This window comes from Prunus avium, chromosome 1 (assembly GCF_965620075.1).
Source record: "Prunus avium chromosome 1, drPruAviu1.hap1.1, whole genome shotgun sequence".
In the NCBI taxonomy this organism is placed as follows: domain Eukaryota; kingdom Viridiplantae; phylum Streptophyta; class Magnoliopsida; order Rosales; family Rosaceae; genus Prunus; species Prunus avium.
In genome coordinates, this window is record NC_142284.1 from 3,475,675 (window position 1) to 3,495,852 (window position 20,178).

General features: G+C 36.8%; 2 protein-coding genes, 1 long non-coding RNA gene and 1 pseudogene across 5 annotated transcripts; 2 read left to right on the forward strand and 2 right to left on the reverse strand.

Annotated features, from left to right (window-relative positions):
• Window positions 1–78: 78 nt before the first annotated feature.
• Window positions 79–2,731, reverse strand: LOC110769334 (uncharacterized). The gene is made up of 6 exons (XR_015836555.1): window positions 2,281–2,731; window positions 1,522–1,606; window positions 1,231–1,381; window positions 703–855; window positions 503–592; window positions 79–422 (listed from the first exon to the last, which is right to left on the reverse strand). It is a non-coding gene; the product is annotated as an uncharacterized LOC110769334 (long non-coding RNA).
• A 483-nt stretch (window positions 2,732–3,214) lies between these two features.
• On the forward strand, window positions 3,215–7,564 carry LOC110769333 (putative disease resistance protein At1g50180). Of its 3 annotated transcripts, none has more exons than XM_021973285.2 (3): window positions 3,215–4,615; window positions 5,149–6,939; window positions 7,229–7,564. In XM_021973285.2, exons 1-2 carry the CDS (start codon window positions 3,562–3,564, stop codon window positions 6,930–6,932), a joined length of 2,838 nt encoding a protein of 945 aa, XP_021828977.1. In that variant the 5' UTR covers window positions 3,215–3,561; the 3' UTR covers window positions 6,933–6,939; window positions 7,229–7,564. The 3 variants fall into 3 exon arrangements, with proteins under 3 accessions (XP_021828977.1, XP_021828976.1, XP_088103564.1); XM_021973284.2 differs by having other exon boundaries at window positions 7,239–7,564; XM_088247438.1 differs by having other exon boundaries at window positions 7,275–7,564.
• Window positions 7,565–14,801: 7,237 nt separating this feature from the next.
• On the forward strand, window positions 14,802–17,011 carry LOC110769349 (peroxygenase). Its single transcript, XM_021973298.2, has 6 exons — window positions 14,802–15,022; window positions 15,503–15,652; window positions 15,770–15,855; window positions 16,292–16,386; window positions 16,483–16,608; window positions 16,706–17,011. The coding sequence occupies exons 1-6, from the start codon at window positions 14,914–14,916 to the stop codon at window positions 16,857–16,859; spliced, it is 720 nt and encodes a 239-aa protein (XP_021828990.1). The 5' UTR covers window positions 14,802–14,913; the 3' UTR covers window positions 16,860–17,011.
• Window positions 17,012–17,287: 276 nt separating this feature from the next.
• LOC110769325 (acid phosphatase 1-like) lies at window positions 17,288–20,136 on the reverse strand (annotated as a pseudogene).
• Window positions 20,137–20,178: the final 42 nt, after the last annotated feature.

Sequence of the window (20,178 nt, forward strand, 5' to 3'; positions counted from 1 at the left end):
CTTACATCATAATTGGCCCAATTTTTACACCACAATTGGCCTAAATACTGAAACTTTTAACAAAACAAAGACATAAAATGATAAGTTCAGCAGTTATCAAGTCTGCCAAATTAAATTATAGCAAAGTTTTCAGCAGTAATCAAGTCTGCCAAATTAAACTACAGCGAAGTTCAGCAGCAAATTAAATTACAGCAAAGTTCAGCAGTAATCAAATCTGCCAAATTAAACTACAGCAAATTAAATTACACAAGGTTGGCTAAGTTGAGCAGCAAATTAAATTACACAAAGTTGAGCAGCAAATTAAATTACACAAAACAAATATACAATTGGCTCCATTATGTCATCCATTATCAAGTTGCCAAAAATTTGAGCAGCAAATCTCATATCACAAGGTTTACCAAGCTTTGCTCTAGTTGGATGAACTGCATTCATTCAAACAAAATCTTAAATTAACACAATTATTTTCTTGTTTTATAATACCATGGACAGATAAAAAACATACCTCAAGACAGAAACCACACTCAAACAACCATGTAGTCTCATTGGAAAGTTGCATGAGTTGAATTGGTTGGTGTGCGTGGCCTCCTAAGATCTAGAAAATATAAACATAAAAACATAAATCATATATCCACCATTAAATCACATTAAAAAAAAACAGAAAAATATATCATTAAATCACAAAAAGAGAAAGAAAAATAATACCTGTCTCAATCGATTCATAAAACTCCATCTCTTGAATGCTTGGCTCATACTCTAAAGAAGAGATGTCATCGGACTTTAACCAATTTTGGGCACAAATTAAGGCCTCCACAATGGTAGGAGTCAATAAACAGCAACTGATAATCTAATAAAGTCCTATATTGCAAAGTATGATTATTTGGTGGAATTTTAAAAAAAAAAACAGCAATTGATAATATAATAAAGTCCTATAAGCATCTGAAAGTTATTAGAAAGTTCAAGGTCAAATAGCTGAACTCTACAAGTAGGCAAGCTAGTAATCATATTCAAAGCTCCAATTATATATGTATACTTAGCAACATGGCAAGGTTTGAACACTTGTCAATATGTATACAATGAACTCGTCAATATGACAACCCAAATCACAGCATGAGAACCAAAAAAGCATCAATATGTTCCCACTTACAAGCTTATTATATTCAGTTCATATAACATTTAGCTATCTTTCATGTACAGCAGAAGTAACAAAAAGAAACTCATGAGAAAACTTACATCTTCAGAATATCTCCTTCTTCCAACACTGTTTCGTCACTTGCAAGCTGGGAGAAATGGCATACAGTGTTGTTCACAGAAATGCAAGTTGGAAAGGCTACCCCTCGTTCAATCTTCTTCTTCACATTTTTTTAACATATTACCAGTTTGCCTAAATAAATATAAAAACAACACGACTCATAAATCATCGCATTAAAGGGGCAAATCAACACAGCCATAAGTAATAAATTCTTGTGAAAATAAACAAATTTTCAATGCCAACGAGAACAAATTAATTCATGGGATACTTACTCTCTAATGTATGAATCACCTTTCTCACAAAGGTCCACAATCTTAGCTTTCAGTTTGCATTCGGATATTACCAATTGCAGAGCCTCTGCAAAAATTTCCCAAATGTAATCAATATAGTCAGCCATAAAAGTATATCAATATTCAAAAGTGTAATATGTATGTATTTGCGACTGTTATAAATGAGAGAAAAAGCGAGGAAGGAGGCTACTTGATTCCCTGGATTAATTTATATATAAAAGGCTAACTGAGGCTATATCTTCAAGACAATATAGAGGCAGCTGAAGAAAAAGAAGAATAAGAAGAAGAAGCAGAGAAGAAAACAGACGTTCGTTCACATATGGCTATGACTAAGCCTCATTTCCAAGCAGAGAAAGAAGCAATCTCGCTGGGCAGGGTGATTATTTAAGCATGTTATAAGATGTCACAATAAATTTCTTATAATATGTCTTTGTGGATCATGATGATTAATTCATTGCTAAATATCTTGAATAAATTTTCACATGTGCGTATATATATGTATATTTATATGGACCCATAATAAGTTTAATTGTATTAATGTTTACAGGAAGGCTACACCATCAAACCACGAGGGCTTACCATCAAATTAGTTCCCTAGTCTTCTACTGAGTACTGAAATATCTTCATATAATTTCCCCTATCGCTCTCTAACTTCAAATATCTGGACCCCCAAAACAAAACAACGCAACCCTAATTTTAAAAATCCCCAATTGAGATGAGATGAGATGAGATTTAACTTACCACCAGACAGAGGCGCCGACGACGAGAAGAACGGCTGTGACGTCGACGACTGAGAGGCGGAGCAGTGACTGGGGAGAGTGGAGGAAGAATTGGAGGCGCTATCGTCGATGGCTGAGACAGAGTTTGAAAGGGAGGAGAAAAAATGTATCGCTAGAGAAAGAAAGCCCTAAGTGTTTAACACGGGCTGAAATCAAGTGCAGAAGTTCTATTTTAATTCTTTGCAACCTCCAATTATATAGCACCACGTGTATAATATAAATAAATTAATATAAATTTAATTATGCCCAGTCCGGTTCGGCGCAGTCCGGTTTTTTGAGTTGAAGAATCGGAACTGGAACTGGACAGCACCGGTCCGGTTCGGTTTTTTGCACTAGTGTTGACTTTTTGGTCAACATGATTTTTTTTCGGTTTTTTTCAGCCCGGTTTGGTTCGGTTGTCCGATTCTTCGGTCCATATGCCCACCCCTATCTAAAAGTACTCAGATATTTCCCAAGGCAAGTCGTTTTTAATGCTGCCCTCCCTGCACTCTGAAACATATGCACCCCAAGGAATTAGCAAGAGACTCAGACCAGAAGTTTAAAATACGCGGTTTTTCTAATTTTTTTTTAATAAGAAATAGTATAGCCTTACGGCTGTACTCGGATTTGGAGCACACCAGTTCATGCTGCTTTTAGATATGCAGATGGGGCTGCTCATAGAGTATCACAATTATGCTCTACACAGAGGTGGCCCTGCGTTTGTTGGAAGATTTTTTTTTGTTTTTTGGGTACTGTGGAGGTTATCTTTAAAATAAAAAATATAAAAAATGGGGCAGCCAGCTACAAGATAAGGTCTTCTTTTTCCTTTTTCTTCAATTATACAACTTGCATTGGATGCTGTGGTAGTGTGGTGTGTGCTGTCAAAAAAGTTAGAGGAAATATATAATTAAGGGAAGGTGGTCAGAAAGAACGAAAACGCCAAAGTTTACTACTTTTTTTTCTGGTGGAATTGATGAGCAAACGCCAATGTTGACTATTATTTTTTGAGAGATGTTGGGACGATTATTTATTAGTTTACTGGACATATGCAGATAGAAATTGTTAAATCAATCTAGAAGTAATTCTGGTTCACCTACTACAGCTTGCATTACATTATATTTTAGAACAAGGTGGTCAGAAATAGACTCAATTGGCTGCCATTCATACATCGACAAAAGACTGGAGATCGATCAATCTGCAAATTAGATCTGGAGGTTTAGTTGTTGTTTTCGTTTTGGCGAAGAGAGAGTAAGTAGTAGAGAGAATGGCTGAGGCAGTTGTTTCCTTTGTGCTCGAAAGTGTCAGAGACTTCACCATTGAGGAAGCCAAGTTCTTGTCTGGAGTCAGCCATCAAGTTGAGGTCGCACAAACTGAGCTACAATTGATGCAGGGCTTCCTCAAAGATGCAGATGCAAGACAAGGACAAGATGAAACAGTCCGTATTTGGGTTGCCAAGATTAGGGATGCTGCTTATGATTTGGAGGATGTCATCCAAACTTATGGCTTGAAAGTGGATTCCAAGAAGCAGGAAAGCGGCCTCAAGAATGTTTTCAAAAGATTTGCCAGGACCTTCAAGGAAGGGGTTGATGTTCACAGGATTGGGAACGAAATTGAGAATATCACCACCAGAATTTCTGATTTGAGGTCAAGTTTGCAGAAGTATAGCATAAAGGAACTAACAACGGACAGAGACGGTAGTGGTGGTGAATCTTCCTTGCAATTGCATGAGAGGCTAAGGAGAAGTTATTCTCATGTTGTTGAACGTGATGTTGTTGGGTTAGAGTCCAACGTTAAAGAATTGGTTATGCATTTAGTGAAAGATAAAAATCGTCATCCAGTTGTATCTATTTGGGGAATGGGCGGTTTAGGGAAGACCACCCTTGCAAAACAGGTTTATCATCACAAAAAAGTAAGGCAACATTTTCATAGTTTTGCTTGGGTCTGTGTATCTCAACGTTATCAAGTAAGAAATGTTTGGGAGGGAATTTTATTTGAAGTCATTTCTGCTACCAAGGAACAAAGACAAGAAATGAAGGACATGACAGATGATGAAATAGCAAAGAAGCTTTTCCGTGTTATGCAAAAAATGAAATGTTTGGTGATCCTTGATGACATATGGAGAATCGAGACATGGAATCTTTTGAAGGCTGCATTTCCAGATGAGGAAACAGAGAGCACAATATTGCTTACTACACGCAGTCAAAAAGTAGCCACGCTCCCAAATAGAAATGCTTTTCTCCACGAACTCCAGCCACTCAATGAGAATGAGAGTTGGAACCTACTTGAGAAGAAAGCAATATCTAAAAGGGCCGATAACGGTATTTTCTCACCCTTACTCTTTTCTTTTCTAGGTTCTTAGTTATATAGCAAGCCACACAGAAACCATTACATTGCATATGACACAACTTATTATGTAGTGTTTTTTAATTTTTTTTTTCATTCATTGTTGGGATTACCCTTCACAATTTTTTAGTATTGTCAAACTGCCTTACTTGGTCACATATTTGTTAGGTAGCAGATGATTTATCTTATGCAATTGCAAATAATGATCAGGACAATGCTAGACAATTCAAAATTTTCTCCCAACCTTCTCTTAAATCCAAACATATCCCAAACTTTTTTGTGTTGGTCCAGATTTAATTTTTGAATGTTCTCCATTTGGCATGTGTTATAAAATCCAAACTTATAATAAGACAAAGGATATTAGTAAATTTCGGGATTTCACAATATAAATGTCTTAATTGGCATCCTTTGCTATTTCATCATCTGTCATGTCCTTAATTTCTTGTTTTTGTTCCTTGGCATGCTCATACAACAAGAACGTAATTCTTTTTTCTTTCTTATTTTTTAGATTTGGGAATGTACACAAAAAAGAGAGAATTAGGAATGAATATGCTTCGACGTTGTAAAGGTTTGCCATTAGCCATTATTGTGCTTGCTGGAGTTCTAGCAAGAAAAAGCACTGTTGGAGAGTGGGAGAGAGTGCATGAGAATGTTCATGAATACATAAGGAGAGGGATAGGTCATGAAGAAGAATATGAAGGTGCATCATGGGTTTTGGCATTGAGTTATGATGACCTACCTTATTACTTAAAACCATGTTTTTTATATTTAGGTCAGTATCCTGAAGATTGTATTATTTCGGTAAGCACATTGACTAAGTTATGGGTGGCAGAAGGTCTTATCTTCTTGAGACAACAAAGACATGGTTCGGAGAAAACAATAGAGGATATAGCACGTGATTGCTTAAGTGAGTTGGTGGAAATGAGTTTGGTTCAAGTGGGAACAAGTGGTTCAACTGGGACAATTAAAAATTGTCGAATCCATGATCTTGTACGAGACATGTGTTTGTTAAAGGCAAAAGAGGAAAGCTTTCTCCAAATTAACTATTCTTTGCAAGAAAATACTTCTTCTGTGGCAGCCGAGGCAGCACAATTGGGGAAAATTCGAAGACTTGCAATTTACTTGGATGAGAACGCAGATAGGTTGGTTTCTTCAAGAGACAAAACAAATGGGCACGTAAGGTCTCTATTATTCTTTGGCCTAAGAGAATGGAGGCCAATAAGTGAAAAAGGATTACTATCTCCGTTGAAGGATTTCAAAATGCTTAGAGTTTTGAAGCTTGAAGGTCTTTGTGCAAGAGAATTTGGCTCGTCAAATGCAAGAGAAGTTGACTTGCCAAGTGAAATTGGAAATATGGTACACTTAAGGTTTCTAAGTGTGAGGAGTAGCAATATAAGAACGTTTCCGCCATCCCTAGGTAATTTAGTATGCTTGCAAACTCTTGATTTTCGTGTTAGGAATGACGACATGGTCATCCCAGATGTGATAATGAAGATGAAACAATTAAGACATTTATATTTACCCTGGACTTACAGAGCAAAGGGTAAGCTGGAGCTGTCTGCTCTTGGCCATCTACAGACCTTACATAACCTTTCAAGTGAGTATTGTGATTTGAAAGATGTTGGTAGATTAACCAATCTTAGAAAACTGAAAATAAGAGTGTTAGGCTCTTTGCAAAATCTGGAGGAAATCTTAAAATCTACAGGCAGCACGCTTAACCGTATTCGGTCTCTAATTGTGAAAAATGACACGAATAGCAGTGAAGAGCAAGCTATGCAAATAGTATCAAGCTGTCGGGGTATATACAAATTGACGTTGGATGGGCCAATCGCAGAATTACCGAAAGAGCTCCACAACTATTCAAACCTCACCAAGTTAGTATTGTGGAGTTGTGGTCTCAAGGAGGACCAAATGGGAATACTAGAGAAGCTGCCAAACCTAACAATTTTGAAGCTTTTAGGAGAAGCTTTCGAGGAGAAAACAAAGATACTGGTTTTCTCCAAAGGAGGCTTTCCTTCTCTTGAAGTTCTTTATGTTTCTAGAATGCACCAAATAACAGAGCTGAGGGTAGAGGAAGGAGCCATGCCTCTTCTCTGTCGATTGCACATCCAAAATTGCAGGAGATTAACGACGCTTCCAGATGAGCTGAGATATCTTACTAATCTCAGGGAATTAACCATCAGAGGGATGCCTAGAGAACTCCACCGTCGGATTGAGGAAGATGGAGAGGATTTCTATAAAATTCAACATGTACCTTCCCTTGTAATTGGAGAACCATCCCGCTTGCGATGATGGCAAGGTAATTTCTTTCTTTTAATTTTTTAATTATAAAGCGAAATGGGTGGTTTGGTTTGTATTTATTAGTTATAAAATGAAGCAGTGAGAGAATATTAAAGTAGAAAAGCCAACAGAATATGGGCTCCCTTGTTTTCTTTCTCCATTTTTATTGCTTTTTGCTTGTGCTTGTGACTTGTGTTGTGAGTGAGAAGCTTAAAAGCCAACAGGTTAAATGTAGTACAATATTACTACTACATTCATTTTGGAATGCAAGTTTTGACAAGTAAACTGCTGAATTTGTGTTATGGTAGCTACATGTAGGAACTGATATTGAGAAAGTATGTTGAAGCTCTGCAGCAGAGGGAGCATGTGCGAAGCTAAACTTACCTGGAGAAGAAAGAAATGCTCTGTGAAATCAAGAGGAGCAAAGATGTGGTCAACTAGTTTAAAGTTCATTACAAGCTTTTGGGTCTAGTGGTTGTCCAACAGTACATTTATGTTACACTACTGAGAATATTAAAATTTCCTTGATGAAACCTTGTATTTGTATTCCTCTTTTGTGTCTGCTTTCAACTAAGAATATTTGAGCCTGTGGGCATTTAAACTGAGACTTTTTGTCTGAGGAAAACATATCACAAACTTTTATATCCCGAGTTGACAGTGATTGGAATGAACAGATCCTTGTAGTTACATATAACGAGGGATAACACCAAAGACCTGAGCTTCATCTACAAAGATCAAGCCACAGAGAGAGAATTAGTCTGGAAAACCAAATCCTAAACTGATAAACAGATCGCCTAAATAAATAAGAAACAGAAGTCTAATTATAATAAAGTACATTCTTCTTCATTTCAAATGTATGGAATTTGGCATGACACACTTTCCCTACCATGTATGCATAATGGCAGAGTTGAAGAGTACAGACCATTTGTATATTTTTGAGAGAGAGAGTCTTGAGATCGACAGAGAGTGAATTTCCATTTTCATTTATCTGGAGTAGTAAGGATTGGTCATAGGGGTAAATTAACAATACAAGCTCTGATAATTCAAACTGAAATCAAACATTTAAACTGAGACTTCTTTTGTCTGAGCAAAAACATATACTGAACCAATGGCCTCAGCTTCATCAACAATACAAACTCTGATCATGAATGACACAAAAAAACATTAAGGATGCAATCTATTTCGTAAACCTCAGGAACGTTTTGTGATATTAAGCATTTTTTATTATTTCCGATCACCTTATCATTTTCTGAAACAAAATAACCAAACACAAAGGTAAGCAATTGTACAAGATGTTGATCATATTTTTAAATAGATATACTAATGCTGCTGAAACGCCCGCACAGCCTAGGATTAGGAACATGCTGCTGTTTCAAGTACTACATATCAGACTCAATGTTTATCAGTTTATGCTAATTTCTTCAATCTATCAGAAAGAAACATCTTAATTATTTAGAGATTAGCCAAATATGATTACATCGCCCCCATCACTTTGAGGCGTTCATTGGATATCAGACAATAGCGAATTATTAAGCGTCTGCCATGTTCTGTTGTATAATGGACAGTCAGCATATATATAATAACCAACAAGCTGTCTCCCAGAACCAAAAAGTAGGATCCAGTATTATTATCAATGACCCATCCTCAGCTTTTCAATTTTATACTTACTACAATATCTGCTCATTAAGAGTTGAGAGTCCATATCACAACATCAGTTAGATAAGTGTAAACCACAAAGCCAGATTGCAAGAAATACCTTGATATAGATTAAAAAGGAAGAGAAATTACCTCTTCTTCTCTCTTCTGGGAGCTTCTTCAGTTGTTGGGGTTTAGGACCATGAAGTGAATGGCTCTGAATTTTGGGATTATTCAAAAAGATGGGACTAAATTGCTTTGTCTTTCTTCCAAAAAGAAAAAAAAACAATTGCTTTCTGGGTTCTCCCTCTTGTTCTATAATCTAATATGATGATGGAAAGGGCAAGAACCCTTTGTGAATGTATTTGTGCTATGTGATCTAGTGCTTTCACAAACACAGAAACAAAACTTTTGTAAACTTTCATTTATAATGCAACCTAATTTAGTCACTTTAATCAGAATAAATTTCTTCATTATGTGAGAGACAATTACAATTACAAACAAAGCACATCCTGTTCTGTTGCGTAAAAAAGAAAAGGACGATCATTCTATCTCTGTATAATCCACTAAAGCACAAGCACTAATCTAAAGGCTAGTTAAAACTATGCACAGATTATCTCAGAGCTTGGTTACAACAAAGCCAAGAGGTATCCTGCATCAGTGTGTTTCACTCAACGTATATACTATTTGACCTGACCAAAAAGATAACTCTCACCAAATATACAAACAAGTTGAGTGGAGATTTGAAGATAAAAGACTAACTTAACTCCATGGCCATTATTATATCAGTCTCGTCCTCTCTCTGATCACTTGCTCCAAGTTATTTTATAAACCCATCAACTCTTCCAAATCGTTACAAGCTTTTATATCCCGACAAAGCCTTCAAAGCCTTCAATATCTGTATAATCCACTAAAGTACAAGCACTAATCTCGGTTTTTTCCTAATTTTTTTTAAAAAAGAAATAGTATAGCCGTTCGGCTATACACGGTTTTTTTCCTAATTTTTTTAAAAAAATAAATAGTGTCGCCGGGCGGCTATACTCGGTTTTTTTAATTTTTAGAAAGAAATAGTACCGCCGACCGGCTATACTCTGGTTTCAATTCTTTTAAAGAAATAGTATAGCCGGGCGGCTATACTTGGTTGGGGCTATACTTGGTTGGCCCTAATTTTTAAAAAATAGTATAGCCGAGCGGCTATACTGGGTTTTTACGCCGGGCGGCTATACTCGATTATTATTATTATTTTTTTAGTAGTACAGCTGATAGGCTATAATTTTATATAAGAAATAGTATGGCCGCGCGGCTGTACTGGGTTTTTTTTTCTTTTTTTTTTGGGTGAAAATAGTCTAGCCGCCATACTGCACAACTTAGCAACGATTAACATGGTCTTTGAATAAATATAAGTACTCGAAAATTAAGTAACACCCGGAAAACTACGACCAGCAATTTGAAACATCAACAGAGCCAAAAAGAAGATGAAAATGATATTAGGTAGCAAAAATGAAAAGACGATGAGATCGATGAAGAAGATGATATCACGACATAAGAAAAACTGTAATCGACAATGCAATTGTAAACAGAAGAGTGTGAAAAAATTCCAAACTTTCAACAGTATATGAGATGAAAGCAAAAAAACCCAAAAATCAAAAGGGATTAGAACATTGATGGGAAGTTGAAAGCATACCTAAAGAAATCAAATACAAGCTCTGAAGCTCAGGCGTTGTTGCAGAGTGATAAAAGGGAGACAGAGAGCGATACATTTGAGACGGTTGGAGATGTGCTTGGGGACCAAGGGTTTTGATTCTTTTGCTTTCCTGATCTCAACTGGAATATTTATAATCGAATTGGGGAAAATCCTATGGGTTCAGAAAATAAAAGAAAACCGTAAACCAACAAAACGCTTTGTGGCGGGAAATTTTCAAAAACCTGCAGCGTCTTTTTGTCTTTTCTTTTCTAATGCAGAAAATTAAATATTGTTTTCCACATATATAACATTAGCTTCCTAAATCCTGAAGTCTACTCCACACCATTTCTCAAAAAATAAAAGTAAAACCATTTCTCACAACAACAAAAAAGAAAAAAAGGAAAAGAAAAGAGTCTATATGGTCGCGTTCTCCTATAAACATGGTCTAAGGAAGTTGTGATCACCTACCATTAGATTTAATCAAAAAATTAGGAAAAAAACTAGTTTAAAAATTATAATGCCATCATCTTTTTACTTTTACTGCATCAAAACACTATTTTAGTTTTTAAAATTTACTTTTAAAAAACATTCAAGATAGAGATGAGAAATCAAACCACCACCGCTATCATCCGATGGAGATTAACTTGGAGAAAAAAAAGAAGAAGAAAATATAAGGCAGAACCCACCACCAGGAACCGCCATTGATGAACCTCAACTAGGGATCCCCGTCATACCAAAATCCGATTTCAGGTTAAAATCGGGGACAAGTAAGAGGAGATCCCCGAATATTAGTGTTCTATTATTTTAAGGAATTTTTATTGTTTTTATTGACACATCAACACAAAGGTGGGTCCCAACTTAACAGAACACCATACGGTCAAATTGGCTGAATGTGTAAATTGAACAAATCTTAAAACATTGAGGTGCAAATTGATGAAATTGAAATCATGTGGCCCATTTTGATAATGCCCCCAAATCTATAGGGGGTAAAATTTAGTCCTAATTATTTTTGTAGAAATGTCACCTGAACTTATACTTCAGTTTTAATTTGTCACCTTAAAGAAAAATTTAAGAGAAATGTCACCTTAATTTTTCAAATTCCATAATTTGTCATCTGACTTTAACACCATCTAATTTTCCATCTATTTTAAAGGGTATTTCAGTCTTTCCATTTTCAAGAGTATTTTAAAAATGGAAAAATCATTATTAAAAAATTGTATTTTAAAAAAAATCTCACCTTCCCCTATCCCATGTGCACCACTGGTGGCTCCGACCAACCCCACCCACCTTGAAATCCATTCCCCATTCCCTCTTCACATCCCCTTCCTCCATTCCCTCTTCACATCCCCTTCCTCCATTCCCCCTTCCCTCCTCCCCTTCCTCCTTCTCTCTCTCTACCATGGAACACTTACCCTCCACAAACAAATTCCCTCAACCCACCCTTTTGAAAAATTAAGTGACATTTCTCTTAAATTTTTCTTTAAAGTGACAAATTAAAATTGAGGTATAAGTTTAGGTGATACTAGGGATTTGTGTGTCAATATTATTTGATCGGTTGTATTTTTATTTTTATTTTGTTTTACCGAAGATTGCAAGTTGTATTATAAAGTTTATAAACTGATTGATCATGAATAAAGTCGGAGGATAAGTTGTCTTCATTGAACCTTTTGGAGCCAGTGCGTATTTATGCTTGAAAATAGTACTCCGGGCGGTGCATTGTTTCAAGACGTCTTACAGCAAATCATTTATATTATTATTATTATTCTTGACATCTTATTAATTTAAAATATATGACCCTTTTTTTTTTTTTTTTGTCTGAACCACGAGGTGGTCCTGAATGGGCCCCAACTATGGGTGGCACCTTTAAGCCTTAATAACAACCCAGACTAATCCCCGCTCACACCGGGTCGGCCCGTAAGGGGTAAAGTGCTGGCCAAAATGGTGACTCTGTACAAGAACAGGGATCGAACCCCTGACCTCTCTTAAGGAATGAGAGTATGACACTTATTTTTTCGGTCAAGCAAAATACATGACAGTTTGATAATTAAGAAATTCAATATTGTGAAATATTTGGCATTTATAGCATGTTTACTAATCCGTAATTGGATTATGAGGAATTGAATTGAGGAAGAGTTGGCCATGGATTGAGGAGAATTAGATTCTGGATTCCTATTGAAGTTGTTTACTAAACCATATGGATTGAGGGGAGTTAGATTCCGAATTCCTATTAAAGTTGTTTACTAAAACATATGAAATTGGGGTATGAGTTGTACTAATTACTAAAATACCATCGTTATTTGATTAAAGGGTAAATGGCCGAAAACCCCCCTGGACTATCACGCTAGTTGAAATGTCCACCCTGGAAATTTTTTTCAACCAATTTAGCCTTCGTATTAAATTTATTCGCCAATTTCACCCTTGCTGTTAGCCTTTTCACAATTCCATCCAAATGCCTGTCAAATATAAGGGTAAATTTGACATTTTAAAAGGTAATGCATTAAGAAAAATAAGGAAAATGTAATATAATATATTTAAAAGGTATTTCATTGTACAGAGGAAACCTTCACAGAGTCCAGACGTACCTCGTCGATGGCTTATGCCAACCCCTAAAATTTCTCTCAAGGACTTCAAATCCCTTTTACCCTGTCGCTCTATAGCTCTCTCTCGCGTCTGCTCCACCTTCCCTGCCACCTCCTCTAACCTTAACCATAACCCTTCTTTTGTTCTAGAACAACTCAATGAAGCACCAAAGGTGAACACTTTGACACACCCCAAGATTAAATTCGAAGCACCGGTGAATATTGTTGTTGATTGCGAAGCTGGGCCTTTTGGGGTCAACAAGGATGAGAAACAATCGGACGGTGCTGATTTTACGGTGAAAACCGTTGATGGGTCTGATGCATCTCCTGCTTTTAAACTCGATTTGCCTGAGAAAGGTTCGAATGTTATGGATGTCGGTGCAAATTCACTAGCCTGTGAAGGTTGAGAAAGTGGACGAAGTGGAAAACCCCAATTTTGAGGTATGCAAGAATAGGCCACTAGCAGATTGAAGTATCTGCCTGAAGCTTGATTTGCTTGTACCAAAACGTTTGTGGTCTGACCAGGTGCAATTGAGAGAGAGAGAGAGAGAGAGAGAGAGAGAGAGAGAGAGATGGTGGTCTGGTGGGCTTTTATGTGGGGCTGTCGTTGGGTGTGTAGGGGCTGGGGGAGGGATGTGGAAGAAGAGAAGAGAGACGAAGAAGAAGAGAGAAGAAGGATCAAGAGATTTGGTTTGCAGGGTTGGCATGTGCAATTCACGTGGTGTTTTTAACAGAGATTTGGATGGAAATTGCCAAAAACTAACGGTAAGGAGTAAATTGGTGATAAAATTTAGTAGGAGTGCTAAATTGGCTGAAAAATTATTTCAAGGTGTAGATTTCAACTAGCGTGATAGTTCAGGGGGGTATTCGCCCATTTACCCTTGATTAAAGTATGTGCCAAATTTGAAATTTTGAAATTTGTGTAAGGATATAATGGGTAAAAAAGATGAATTCCTAATGAGTTAGTTCTCCAGGAATTAGAATATTACATCTCACCCAAGAATTGAATTCCATTTTGTGTGAGCCCCACTTACTTTTCAATTCATTGATGTAAAGTAAACGCAGGAATCCTCCACAGGTGGAATTCAATTCTTGATGGGAATTCCAATTCTTAATTAGTAAACACACCATTAAGGAAACTTCTTTGATAATGAAATGAATATATATCTTTTGCGACAAAGTGATTTTGTCTCTGTTTCTTTATTTTATTTTAATGGTTTAAGAAACAGCTATCATTTACCCTGTCAACTCAATTTGCTAAGCCAAATTGCAGTGATGGTCTCCGACTGAGTCTGTAGGCGAATTTGATTGAAGGAGGCGGCACATTGTTTGTACACAGAAATTAAATTTAAGTGAAGAACGAAACAAAATACAGATCAAAACAATTAACCCCCACAGAACTCTAACGCCAAATGACGAAAGGAAGCAGAGAAATTGATCGTGGAGTGTTGAAAAAAGGTTTGCCCACACAATTATCAACACGGAACTTGTTCGTACGCATCTCTGAATAATCAAGCAGAAAACCAATTGAATTGATTCCGTATCATATATAGTTTTCATATATCTTCTAAGTTTCAAAATCCTGTCCAAGTTATTTATATTGACGACCCAAAAATTCCAGTAAAGTTCATGACAATTGCGTGTCTTCAAAAATAAAATAAATTAAGTTGCCAGACACGTAGATCATCAGAAATTGTGTATCTATTAAGTATGAATTTTTCCTGCAGGCCAAAGAAGTACTGGAAATTACGTTTTTTTCTGTAGGTTGATTGGATTAGGCGAGGGTTGGCATTAAGGAACGACCTGCTGCCGGCTCATATCCATAAAATAAAAAAAACTCAACATTGTCGGCAGCAACTTTAGGACATACTTTACCTTACATCAATTGGTAAAAGCATAATCAGGTGTTGTTTGCATCACTTGCCACGCAAGATACTCAAGACTTTCTCATCTGCCTTTGCTGTTTTCTTTTTCACTCTCTGCCTCACTCCTTTCCTCCACCGCTCTTTATAAAAGTAAAGTTGAGCTAGCCAGTCTTCTCTGTGCCTCTATATGCCATAGAGAGAGAAGGAAAAAAATTCAATATTCATATATCATGGCTGCTGTGATGGAGAGTGAAGCATTGGCAACAGAAGCTCCATGTGCACCTGTCACTATTGAGAGGAAGGTCAGGGGTGACTTGGAAACCAAACTTCCTAAGCCATGTGAGTTCATTCATCTCTCTCTCTCTCTCTCTCTGTATAAACATTAGGGTTGTTTCTCAAACATGATCTTCAAGAAAATCCCAAGTGTTATCTTTTTGGCAAGTTTGTTTTTAATGGAAGGACTGATTGATAGCTCGATTTATCATGGGGCACTAAAATCATGTCTTTAATCTAGGATTATATGAATCAAAATCATGTGGTTTATGACTCTGTTTTTCTTTTCCCCTTGGTGAACCTCATCCATACCATGACATAAATCTACATAATGAAAAAAATTGTAAACTAAAATTCAAAGTAACAAGATTGATTTTAGTTTCTACCTCTAGATTGAGCAACTCCCCACTAGATTGAGCAACTCCCCAATTGAAGCCGAGCTACCTAATTGAAGTTGAAACATTCCTTGACAAAATAATGGCAACTATAACATGTTCAAGTTCACTAATATATTTTGTATTTTGTTTGACAATATCCCAATTTCAGACATGCCAAGAGCATTGGTTGCTCCGGACACAAACCATCCAACAGGAACACCGGGCCATCAGCACCACAACATGAGTGTTCTTCAGCAGCATGTAGCTTTTTTCGACCAGAACGAGAATGGGATCGTCTACCCATGGGAAACTTTTACTGGTAAATCTTAATGTGTGCCTGCTTTCTGGCTTCAACTTATTTGTTCAACCTCAACAACCACCCTTTGTACTGAATTTATTAGGTTCTCATGTACTATGTTCTTTTCCCTTTAATCAGGATTGCGAGCCATTGGATTCAATCTAATCGCTGCCGTTGTTATGTCTGTTGTTATCAATGGGGCTCTGAGTTATGTTACTCTGCCTGTAAGTTGTATATTGTTTGCTACACTTCATTATACCACTGTGGTTGAATTTAAATGTTAGAGATATCACATTCTGGACTATATATGCCACATGATGTTCATGTTAATTAAGGTTGGCTATAACTGATGGAAGAAGTACATATTAACTGCTAAATCATGTGCTTAGTTAGCTAATGCGGTTTCTTGTGTGCTTAGTTAGCTAATGCGATTTCTCGTTTAGCTGACCACATTATGTGGAAGTTGGTGTGTGTCAAAGTCTGATAAATGTGAGTGTATATGTAGGACATAATGAAGTTGCATTTGTAATTCTCGGATTTCTCGGTTAGCTGACCACGTTATGTGGAAATTGGTGTGTGTCAAATTCTGATAAATGTGAGTGTAAATGTAGAACATAATGAAGTTGCATTTGTAATTCTCGAATTTCCAATTTTTCACAGGGGTGGATTCCTTCTCCTTTCTTTCCCATATACATTCACAACATTCATAAATCGAAGCACGGTAGTGATTCTGGAACATATGACACAGAAGGAAGGTATGTAAATATAAATTAAACACGAAACCATAACAATCTTTGATGTTGTGATGGGTCGAAATGAATCATTAGGACTCATCTGAAATCATTTTGCAGGTTTAGCCCAGTCAGCATTGAGAACATGTTTAGCAAGTATGCCAAAACTGTGCCAGACAAGTTCACCCTGGGAGAGCTTTGGGACATGACCGAGGGGAACAGAGTTGCATACGACTTCTTTGGATGGTAAGCTTTTTCGGGTCCCTAATACATTTCACTTAAAATTTCCATGTCAACTAGCTTTGGTTCTTCACTTTGCCATCGCTTGAGCGTGATTTTGCAGGATTGCGAGTAAGCTGGAATGGGGAGTTCTGTATGTTCTTGCCAGAGATGAGGATGGTCTTCTGTCTAAAGAAGCTGTTAGGGGCTGCTTCGACGGAAGCTTGTTTGAGTATTGTGCTAAGATTAATGCAGCTGGTATGGCTAAGATGAGCTAGAACAAAATGCACTACTTGCAGTGGAAGCTATATGCACCGAAATATATGATGTATATGTATGTATGTATAATGTGTGTATCTTAGTTTATGTTTGAGATGTTAAGAACTATAATAAATTGAAGGATCTTCAACATGTTCGTTGGATTGACTCAGGTCTTTGGTGTGCTTATAAGTGGTCATGAGTGGTCATGAGTTCAAACTCCATGGTATTCATGTATGTGAGTTTCACCCCAACCCTATAAAAAAAGGAATGGGCCTTCACAGTTCTCACATAAGGTTGACCAATGATGATCAATATTTCAGCTGGTTAACAACATTTCACATCAAATGGTTTTTTTTTTCTTCATATAAAATGCTTCATTTCAAGGCAATTGAATTGGATGAACAATTTCAAATAAAGGAATGAAAAGTACAATATTGGGTTTTGTTCAAGAAACATAGCACAATGGGTTTGGAAGTTTGAATGTTCTTTTGGCCCTTGGAAGCCCCTCAATACTGCTATATTGATCTCCTACAATGCCCCAAATGCGGTAGCATTCACCAAGCAACTGTTTTCTCACTTCAGTCTTGTAATTTTGCACCCCCATCAATTCATCATCAGGATTCCTGCAACCCCAAATGCAATTTTCCAAATATCAAGTGAAACAAATTAATTAATTAATGAGAGAGAGAGAGAGAGAGAGAGAGAGAGAGAGAGAGACCTCAATATGAGACTTGTCCATCCATAGTAGCCAACATTGACAAGGTGCCAAACACTTTGCCTTTTCTTTCATCACCCACATAAATTCTTATTCACTCTACCCTATATTAGCCATACCATATAGCTTGAGAGATACCAAAGTGATACCAAAAGAAATCAAGGTTGAGTTCTATATCAAAAGTAGTGGCGTGTACCGAGGTACCATGGGTCTTATTTGTTAGGTTGATTTTATATGCAAATTTTATACCCCTTACACTTATTATTTAGTCATGATTTTATATTAAATTGGTGAGTTTAATGTGTCTTGTGTGAGTTTTTGTAGAAAAGATGATTTGTGAATAAAGCAGGGAATTGGAAGCTTAAAATAGAGAAACAAAAAGAATTACCAAGTGGGGTGTGAACTGATGGGCTGAAGCAAAGAATGGAGCAATACATCATATAGGGAATTGGATCATTAAAGCAAGCCCAATACAATTAGGGGTGCAACCATGCGGTGATGTATTCTTTTCCCAAAAGAATTGGGTTTGAGACTATGCAATGCACGTGGATTAGGAGACTATAAAGAAGACGAGGAGGAGGCGTCAGAGGGGGATATTTTTGGAGAGCTCTACACTCAGCGCATGCACAGACTCAAACACAAAGATTGAGTTGAAGATTTATTCCATGTCATCGAGATCAACCATGTTTGTTATTAGTTTGATCATGAACTAAGTCCTCTTGCTAGGACTAGGGTGTACTCTTATCATGAGCATTTAATTCTTGTTATTTCCTATTAAATTCGGTCGTTGTTCATGTTGAGTAATTGTTATTGTGCTTTATCGATATCAAATAACTGGTCGTTATTTGTGTGAAGAGCTAAATTGTGACTGACAGGTTGAGTTTAGAAGTTCGCTTTTCATAACAATTACCATGAATTGCATAATTGAGTAGACATACTGGTTATGATTTGTGTAGTATTGTGTAATTATCCATTTAGCATAAAGGGTTTCAAATATCTATATCTGTTGCTAGACATAGCATGGGTAGATAGTTAGAAACACGGTTAGTATATTCTGAAAGGAAATATTGACGACTCAAGGGATAATTGCTAGTAACATGGGAATAATTGATTTTAATATGAATAACGGGAAGAGATGGGATTGAGAATGAGGAACCTGATGTCCTAGTGCTTCCATATATTAATCTTTCATAATTCATTCACTTTTAATTTGTGTTCTATCGATTGTTACTTTCACTTTCGTTCGGTTTATTTGCATAGTTGAGTGTGGCAACGTAACCCTTCTTCTATTTAAGTTTAGTTTGGAGTCAATCTCAATAGTAAATTTAGGTTAATCCGATCCTTGTTTGAACGACACTCTACTTACTACTTTATTACTTGGACGATATTGTACACTTGCAATTATCTACAACAGTTGTCAATTGTGGCTGATCTGAGATGCTCTCCCTCCTTGAAGAAACCAAAATGATCTGCAGCCCTCTGGCTTTCATCTCATTGAAGAGTTTGAGTGAGTTTTCCAGAGCAGGTGCCTTGCCCTGGCTCATCCATTCCTCCAGAGAAGTCAGGTTCAACTTCTCACCCCTATTTCCAATTTTTTTCAAAAAATAATTGTAACAAATTTGTTCAATCCTCCACAATGGGTTTATGTAAATCTCCACCATAAACATTTTATATGTGATCTGATTGCTTGTTTTGAATAACATATCAAAAGGCTTACCCGAAATGTTGCTTCTTATAGTAAGGCACAGTGGAAAGGAGCGTATCGTCGATGTCGAAAATCCATGCATCTATACCATCTTTCTCCTAATTGCAGCTGGTGCTCAGATACACAATAGCTTCCTCAATTGCCCTCTGAGTCCACCTTGTACTGAGTTGAAGTAACATATTTTCCAATGTAGCCGACGCATTCTTCGGGCACGACTTGGAACTCTCTGATGTTGTGCAGCTCGACATTCATCCTCCAACTCTCGCAGTAGTTTCTCAAGCTGATGCTCAGTCCATCTTTGGTTCTGTGACTCAAAATGTTCCATTCTGGCCCTGATACTACTACAGTAATAAAAAGACTCAAACAACCTAACAACACGCTTAGATTTCTGCTAATTGTTCTCCTCGCAAACAATGCCTTTGGTCCAAGACACAAAGAAGAGAGGGAGGTAGTAGAAGACGGTGGATTTCAATTAGGTCTTGTTAGAGAAATTGGAGCAATGGAACTAAGTTTTTTATGATCAAATTATGGATGGAAAATTGGATGGTGTTAAAGTCAGATGACAAATTATGGATTTTGAAAAATTAAGGTGACATTTCTCTTAAATTTTTCTTTAAGGTGACAAATTAAAACTGAGGTATAAGTTTAGGTGATATTTCAAAAAAATCCCTATGTGTTAAAGTTTGGTAGATGAAAGTCAAGCAAACCATAAAATAATCGCAGACAATACAGCACAAGGAGGGTGGCCAAGTGTAAGATGCCTATCAAACAAGATCTGTGCCGTTCTCATATTTAGCCACAACTTGCCCTTCGAAATCAGGTGTTGTTTGCATCACTTGCCACGCAAGATACTCAAGACTTTCTCATTTGCCATTGCTGTTTTCTTTTTCTCTCTCTACCTCACTCCCTTCCTCCA